The 8,505-nt window shown below is 42.2% G+C and overlaps 1 protein-coding gene across 2 annotated transcripts in view; it reads left to right on the forward strand.

Annotated features, from left to right (window-relative positions):
- The window catches only part of NKAIN2 (sodium/potassium transporting ATPase interacting 2), a 1,108,222-nt gene extending 1,103,375 nt beyond the window's left edge, over positions 1-4,847 (forward strand). For both annotated transcript variants that reach the window (XM_068231451.1, XM_068231453.1), the window contains one exon: positions 3,646-4,847. Coding sequence is in view for 1 of the 2 variants with exons in the window: in XM_068231453.1 (XP_068087554.1) it covers positions 3,646-3,655 (10 nt within the window). In the remaining variant the exon portion in view is untranslated. The remainder of the gene's footprint in view (positions 1-3,645) is intronic.
- The last annotated feature ends 3,658 nt before the right edge of the window (positions 4,848-8,505 follow it).

The following is an 8,505-nucleotide window of genomic DNA, read 5'->3' on the forward strand; positions in this document are numbered from 1 at the left end:
TACTAATGTCTAAAAGCTTTATTAAAGGGGAACTTCAGCCTAAACAAACATACTGTCATTAAGTTACATTAGTTATGTTAATTAGAATAGATAGGTAATATAATCTCTTAACCTGTTTTAAAAGAACAGGCAAATGTTTGTGATTCATTGGGGCTGCCATCTTTGTCATGGGGGCAACCATCTTTTTGGTTGAAAGGAGGTGACAAGGAGCAGGAGACACAGTTCCAACTGTCCTGTGTCCTGATTACCCCTCCCAGCTGCACACACTAGGCTTCAAATGTCAAATTCAAAATGTAAAAAAAAAAAAATTGCACCAAAACAGCAGAACGAGAACAACATCAGAAATCCCATCATGCTTTGCACAGCATCAGGGAAAAAGGCCCGGCAGTTTTCTTCTGCGCAGCTAAAAATGAGGCTTGTATAAGTGAAACAAAGTTCTGATGCTGTGAAACTGTTAAAGAAACACCAAGCCTTTTCAGTGCTGCTAAGTCGATTTTTAGTCCAGGGGTTCACTTTAAGGAACTGTTGTGGTCTGAAACGGACTAGTGTCGAGGCCATTGTACATTAATATTTGCCTATATTGGAAAAATACAGTACATTATCCTGCTTCAAAATGGGAGCTTGGAATTTTTTTGTGTATGTTAATAAAGTTTACATTTTTTGAACTGACGTTTCTTACTTTCTTTTTGTTTGGGGGACCCTTACCCCATCACAGACTTATTTTTTTTTTATTAACAAATAGGTGTAGTGATCACTCTTTGGGATTGCCCTTCCCTCCGCTATCAAAGACATTTATTTCTAGGCAATTTCTGATGCTCCTGAAAACACTATATGTGGTCTAGTCTAGTGCAGCACATTGCACTGTATATACTGTAGTGTTAACAGGCCCTAAATTTGGATCTGTATGGGTCATTTAGTCATCTATAAAGCAAGTATCATTGGGGTATATTAAGCAAACTGAAATTTTACCGATACGTACACCAGTTATGTAGCCTATGTTGCATAGTGCATGTTACACTAGCTACTGTATAATAAAAGCATGGCTCCATAGTAAAAGAGTTCAGATGCTCAGTTAGACTACCTGTGTTCAGACCTGTCACTCGGGGAAACAGTTTGCAATATGATGAAATGAAAAACACAACACAGGAAACCCTAGACTGTTGAGTAGCAGAAATCATTTTCAGGCAATAAGGGGGCAACTTTCAAAACTACAGAGGCTGATGATCTCCACAGATTCCAAACAGTTACAGAGTGTTGACAAAAGAGGAGGTGATGCAAGAAGGTGATCAACCAAACTATTAGCTCAAATTGCAAAAATAAAAAATGTGTGTATATATTAAAAAAAAAATCCAGTTTCAAAATTAACTATATTGTATTTTTACAATTTTCAATACAAGGTTTGCAAATCATTTTATTTCCATTTTACACAGTATCCTAACTTTTGGTAACCTCCATTTGCAAGCCATGTGCCTGTAGAAACAATTCAAACAATTGTTTATGAATTTTAGCCAGCTACAAAAACAGGTTTGCAAAGTTGTAACACACACAGGAAGCAGTGTTGCCAACCACCCGTAAATTTACGGGCATTCCGTAAATTTTGTTACAATTTTAGCTGCCCGTGAATTCCGTAAGGAGTGAGCAGGAGGGGAGCAGCGCAGAGAAGAGGGAGAGCTGTGGGGACAGCGGGAAAGGGGGCCATCTCCCGCCCTTCCCTCACCTTAGGGCTCTCCCTCCCTCGCTCGCTCTCCCCTCCAGAACTAAGTGTGGTGCGGCGTTTGGCAGTGGGCGGAACTTATCCCTGTCTCGCTCCAAGCACCGGAAGTTCTGGTGCCGCTGCTCTGGTCTGGACCTGACCAGACTAGCGGCAAATACATCAGACCATCCCACTCCTGCAACGAGACGGAGGTAAGTTCCGCCCGCTGCCAGCCACCGCACAACACTTAGTTCTGGAGGGGAGAGCGAGGGAGGGAGAGCCCTAAGGTGAGGGAAGGGGGGGGGGGAGATGGCCCCCCTTCCCCACTGTGCCCACAGCTCTCCCTCTTCTCTGTGCTGCTCCCCTCCTGCTGGGGGCACACCTGGCTACCTATTCTGGGGACATATACCCCTGCCTACATATACTGGGAACATATACATCTGCCTACATATACTGGGGACATATACCCCTGCCTACATATACTGGGGACATATACCCCTGCCTACATATACTGGGGACATATACCTCTGGATAGTGGCTACATATACTGGGCACATATACCCCTGACTACATATACTTGGCGCATATACCCCTGACTACATATACTGGGCACATATACCCCTGACTGCATATACTGGGCACATATACCCCTGGCTACATATACTGGGACATATACCTCGCCTACATATACTGGGCACATATACCCCAGACTACATATACTGGGCACATATACACCTGGCTACATATACCGGCCACATATACCTCTGGCTACATATACTGGGGACATATACCCCTGCCTACATATACTGGGCACATATACACCTGCCTACATATACTGGGGACATATACCTCTGGCTACATATATTGGGCACATATACCCCTGCCTACATATACTGGGCACATATTCCCCTGCCTACATATACTGGGGACATATACCCCGACTACATATACTGGGCACATATACCCCTGACTACATATACTGGGCACATATACCCCTGGCTACATATACTGGGCACATCTACCCCTGGCTACATATACTGGGCACATATACCCCTGGCTACATATACTGGGCACATATATCCCTGGCTACATATACTGGGGACATATACCCCTGCCTACATATACTGGGCACATATACCCCTGGCTACATATACTGGGCACATATATCCCTGGCTACATATACCCCTGCCTACATATACTGGGCACATATACCCCTGGCTACTTCTTCTGGGGACATCTCTACCGCTGGCCACCTATTCTGGGGACACCTATAGACCTGGGGCTACCTATTTTTACGGGAACCACTGCTGTCAGATTACGTGTATTTTGGGGAACTACTGCCAGATTATGTGTATTTTGGGGGAATCGCTGCTGCCCCATTACATCTATTTTTAGGGAACTACTGCCATATTATCAGTATTTTTACATGGATTTTTGGTTAAATGCTGTAAGATTACATGTATTTTGGGGGAAGGGGGGGAAACACTATGGCAGAGCTCAAACTTCCCCGGCAGACCTTTTACAGCACTACTAAAATCATGTATATTTGGCCCCACCCATGACCACACCCACATTCTGTTGCGTGATCACACCCATTTTTCGGCGCGCGGCGCAGGTATTTTGTCAGTAAAAAACAATCTTTTGTCAGTAAATTTTTAGGTATTTGTCAGTAAAAAATAACGTGAAAGGTTGGCAACACCGACAGGAAGGAACATGTGGCTGGGAATAATTGTGCACAATTTCAGCATTGTGCAGTTATGTGTATCACAGCAACCTGATCTGTGTAAGAACCAACTGCTGCATCAGTTAGTAATAATCACAGCTCTCCTCCTATTAATTGTAAATGTGTCATGTCATTTGCTGGCTTATCCCTATCTTATGCAAACAAAGTACCATTATAATGTTTTCCTTTTTGTGTAACTAATGTGATAATTGCTTTTCTTCTGTCCTAGGTCAAAGTAAAAACAAAGCAAATTATCAAAATAGAAGTTTTATGGAGCATTCCCATATATTGCTTCCTGGAAACATTCCCTTAGATTGTATAAAGAGGGCAAGAATGTTTGTGTAATTGTCTCCTTGGATCAGAATGAAGAGTGTCCCCACAATGAAGAAGTGGATGCATTTCCAGTTGCAAATGCTGAAATCCCAGGAATTCTGTACACTGTATGATTACTGGTGCTTTGGTGCCCTCTACTGGAAGTCTCTCTACTTTTCCTTTCTTTGCACTGGTAGCTCTAACTCAGCCACATTGAGTTACAATGTTTGCACAGACAGTAACTACATGAAAGAGACCTAGGAAATATGATCTATCAGACATCAAAGACTGTGAATTAAACTAAAAGTGCCATAAATACCCTTGAGTTTGAGGCAGTGGGACACAATGTTGAATTTGCAGGCAGCCACATTACGTGCCTGTACTTTGCCTTAACCCAGCCAAAATGTGATTGTCGGAGAAGGATATTCTATAAGGAGCACTGCCTGTGAGGACTTGCTGCAAGACTATGATCGCTTTGCAAAGGCTTCCACCATTTGCTTCTACTTCTCTTGAGATTCTGAAAATCTATCTGACTGGACAGCACATTTAATGTGACCTCCCCTTAGCATTGCACCTCAGCACGGACTTCAGTGTTTTGCAGGCTTAGAAGTGTGGCCTTTGAGGTTATTCTACTTACATGCTCCCCAAGATCAGATATATCTGTAAAAAGATTGATAGAGGTGCTATGCCACTATAGTAATGAATGGGTATGAAGTGCAATCCTAATATATGGCAATAAAATGCCCAGATGACACATTTGCAAACTGCAGCATCATCATTTACAGCAAAGCTTCATAATTAAAGAAAATATTATTTATGCTATGACTTCATCAGTCCTGTGAATCTGGTACATATTGGATCCTCTGCTGCATGATGCCCAACATTACAGAGCCCTATTCCATTGCATATGTTAGAGAGTCGTGCATTGCTGTGCAATGTATACCATTCCATAACCTCCTATTCAAAACGATTCCAACTATAGGGGCAAAAGGTTTCTACTTTTACTCCATTGACCACGCTGAGTAGAAGGCATCAGAGAAAAGCTGCTCTTTTGTCATTGTTTTTATCTTTTGCCACTGTTGGTGTTTTTTTATGTGATTTGTCTTTTACAAAAATAAAGTGGACATCTACAGATTTCTATAGAAACTAATTAAACATTTAGAATGAATATTTTATACTTAGTTTAATGTATAATATGGTGTATGTGAGTGCTTTTTTCATGCTATAAGAAAATGATTTCTTTTGTGATTATCTGGAACTTTGTGATGTCTGGGGAATTTGTTAATATATTAAAATGCATATTTTATCTTCCTGTAACCATGTGATTATAAAGAAATGACCATTAGCTTACAGAAAAATCCTGTTTCAGGAAATGACTATTCCTTTGTATTATCAGTTGCTAAAAATAGAGAATTTGGTCTTTAGCGTTTGTTGTTATATCCCTCTATAATAGAACTGCAACGTTGTTGTTTACTGTGTGCATAATCAAAGGAAATGGCATATCCGTGAGCCGCAAAGACATAAGGAAACTGTTTATTGCTTATTATTTCAGCTCCCGGTATTAGGATTAAACTAAAGCGTTCTAGAAATAGGAGCAAACAAAACTGGAAGTGTTGATGATTTAAAGCAATTAGGCAGCAGGTTTTATTTTTGTAGTGTAGATTTTACATTTAAATGAAAGGCAAACTCAATGTGTTACTAAGGTTGCTAAGTAAAGCTCATCAACGGTCCCTATCCCAAATTACAAGATATTTATTTTAAAGCTCAGTTGTATGAATGTTATTAAAGGCAACCTAAACTGAGAAGGATATGAATTTTTCCTTTTAAAATAATACCAGTTGCTTGACTCTCCTGTTGATCATGTGGGCCATATGCAATTCACTTTTTCTCCTGAGTTTTCTCCTAGGTGATATTTTTAAAATTGTCAATAAAATGAATTTTAAGCCACCAGCTAGCAAGAAAATACTCAAAATAATTTTGATAGTACTTTCTCACATACGTTTTAGTACTTTTTCAGTTACAAAATGCTGAAAATGTATTTTAAAAAGACGTTGAAAAATTGTCTCCTAGGAGAAAACTCAGGTGAAAAAGTGAATTGCATATGGCCCTGTGTCTCTAATACTTTTAGCCACAGCCCATCAACAAGCATGCAGATCAGGTGCTCTGACTGAAGTCAGACTGGATTAGCTGCATGCTTGTTTCAGGTGTGTGATTAAGCCACTAATGCCTCGTTCACATCAGGGCCGTTTCTGTGCGCTTTTTACAGCGCACTGCCCTGTGCGATCAGCAAGGTATTTATTTTCCCATGTAACTAAATGTAGCTGGTTCACATCTATGCGCTGCACTGAGCAACGTTACAGAAACGTAGGGTTGCATGCATTTCTGTGCGTTGAGCTGGAAAGCACACATCAATGCAAGTGAATGGGTGCGCTTTTTTAGCGCATAGAAGCGCGTACAAGCGCATAGAAGCGCATGCGTTTTTTACCCCTAATTGGAGAAAAAAATACATTTACATACAAAAACAAAGTTTTATTGACAATTGCTGCTGGTACAACAAGCAAAACGTGCTTTAAAGAAATGCAGCGCAACGCAAAGAAACGCACACTAAAGCACGCACAAGCGCATGCGTTTTTTACCACGCGCTTTCACACGTTTTTCAGCGCAGCAGATGTGAGCGAGGCCTACCACAGCCAAAGAGTTCAGCAGGACTGCAAAGCAACTGGTATTGTTTAAAGGGAAACATCCATATCACTCATAGTTGAAGAGACTTTGAAGTCTCCCAAAATTGCACTTTTTATTTAACAATTCTCTTAAAGGGGTTCTGTGTGGGGGTACTGAGGGAAAAAAACAGACACTTACCTGGGGCTTCTATCAGCCCCCTGTAGCAGTCATGTCCTACGCCATCCTCCTCCGATCCGCCGTTCTCCGGTCTAGCGCGGCTTGCTTTCCAACTGCGCCTGCGCGTCATCTGAATCATACTGCGCAGGCGCAGTGCAAAAAAACCTTCGTACTGTGTCTGCGCAGTAAGCTTCCGATGACGCAAACTGCAGCACGCATTATTCGTCTGTGTTAGACGAACAATTGCCCAGTGCCGGCGGTGGGGAACGGCAGATCGGAGGAGGACAGCGTGGGACATGACTGCTACAGGGGGCTGATAGAAGCCACAGGTAAGTGTCTGTTTTTTACCCTCAGCACACCCCCACAGAATCCCTTTAAGCAGTATAACCCAAGCTAAAATGCCGCATCCCTGCGGCAGAACGAGGGTCTTATACCCCCAAATCCCCGTGGCTGAAATCGGGGAGCGCTTCCTGATAAAGGTAGAGCTTTGGGCTGCAGCTCTGCGCATTAATCCCCACTGATCACCGCCTCTCCCTGCCCCTCTCAGTCTTCTTTCACTGAGAGGGGCGGGGAGAGGCGGAGATACACACGATTGATGCGCATGGAGGCAGAGCTGCAGCCCAAAGCTCTTCCTCCCCGGGCAGCCAAATCCACGAATTTGAAAGTCGTGGATTTTTACCCCATGTATTTGGGGGGTTAAATACAGCGATCTGCAGCGGGGATGCGGCGTTTTAGCTTGTGTTATACTGCTTAAGAGAATTGTTAAATAAAAAGTGCAATTTTGGGAGACTTCAGAGTCTCTTTAAGTTCCCTTTAAACTAACTGCTTCCATCTCTTTAATTAATGGAACAATGTACTCTCCACCGTTTAGCAACACCATACATATTTAAATTTGAGGATGACATGACCCCACCTTCTGAGTAAGCAAATATGCTGCTCTGGTTCCAAACACACTATACAAACCTAACCTCTCTTGCACAACCCCCTGAGTTGCATCCCAGAACCCCCACACCAAAAACACCTACCATGTTATGCACTATAGCCATGTCTCCACTGGTTGACAGATTGCGGAGGTGTATGGTCATACATATCCGCCATGCCATACTCCTAACACTAACCACCCTGCACTCAAAGCTATTTACCTTCCAGAGTTGGGCCACAGTGTAGCCACATTCTGGTGAACTACTATTCCTAGCATGCCTGCCGCCATTCCTGTAGAGCTCAGGTAAACTGTAGCAGAACTCTGTCACCACTACTTTTTGGTGCCCCCTAGCTTTTTTTCAGTGCGCCACTCTGGCCCAAATTGTCCATTTTAGTTTTAGCTATGCCCTTCTCCAGAAGTGACAGCAGCAGGAGGACAGGCCACTGTGATGGTATGGTGGCCTGCCTCTACAAGCCATAAAAAGACTAAGAAGTCCCAGTGTGATGTCACTGTTACAACCTCGGGAGTCCAAGTGAGTATTGTACAAGGGTGCTGTTAGTTAGAGAGCATGGGAGAGTATGGAATTAAAAAATAAAAATAACGTGTAGATAGACTTTAAGTCTATGATCAAAAGGGTATTTTATTACTATTACTTAATATTTTGGTATTAAGAGATTAAGGCTAATATATAAAGGTATATGAGGTTATCTTGGCTTGAGATCAGCACAGGGCAAAGCTGACCAAGAACAACTGGTTTGAAAAAAAAAAAAAAAAAACTCTGTTAGGTGGTAACAATTTGCTACTTTCACCTGGGTCATATCAGAGACTATAAACTTACAGAACTAACGGTTCCGCAACTACAGTTGCATACATGTAACTGTAGCATAAACTTTGAAGAAAATTGAAGGGAGGAGATATGATGGCTGCCACCTTTATTTTATATTTGTTGTTAGGCTAATACTTTCCTCTTAAGGTGCGTACACACGCACTACTATAGAGAACGATGGGTCCGTCAGA

The sequence above is a fragment of the Hyperolius riggenbachi genome, chromosome 4 (genome assembly GCF_040937935.1).
Source record: "Hyperolius riggenbachi isolate aHypRig1 chromosome 4, aHypRig1.pri, whole genome shotgun sequence".
In the NCBI taxonomy this organism is placed as follows: domain Eukaryota; kingdom Metazoa; phylum Chordata; class Amphibia; order Anura; family Hyperoliidae; genus Hyperolius; species Hyperolius riggenbachi.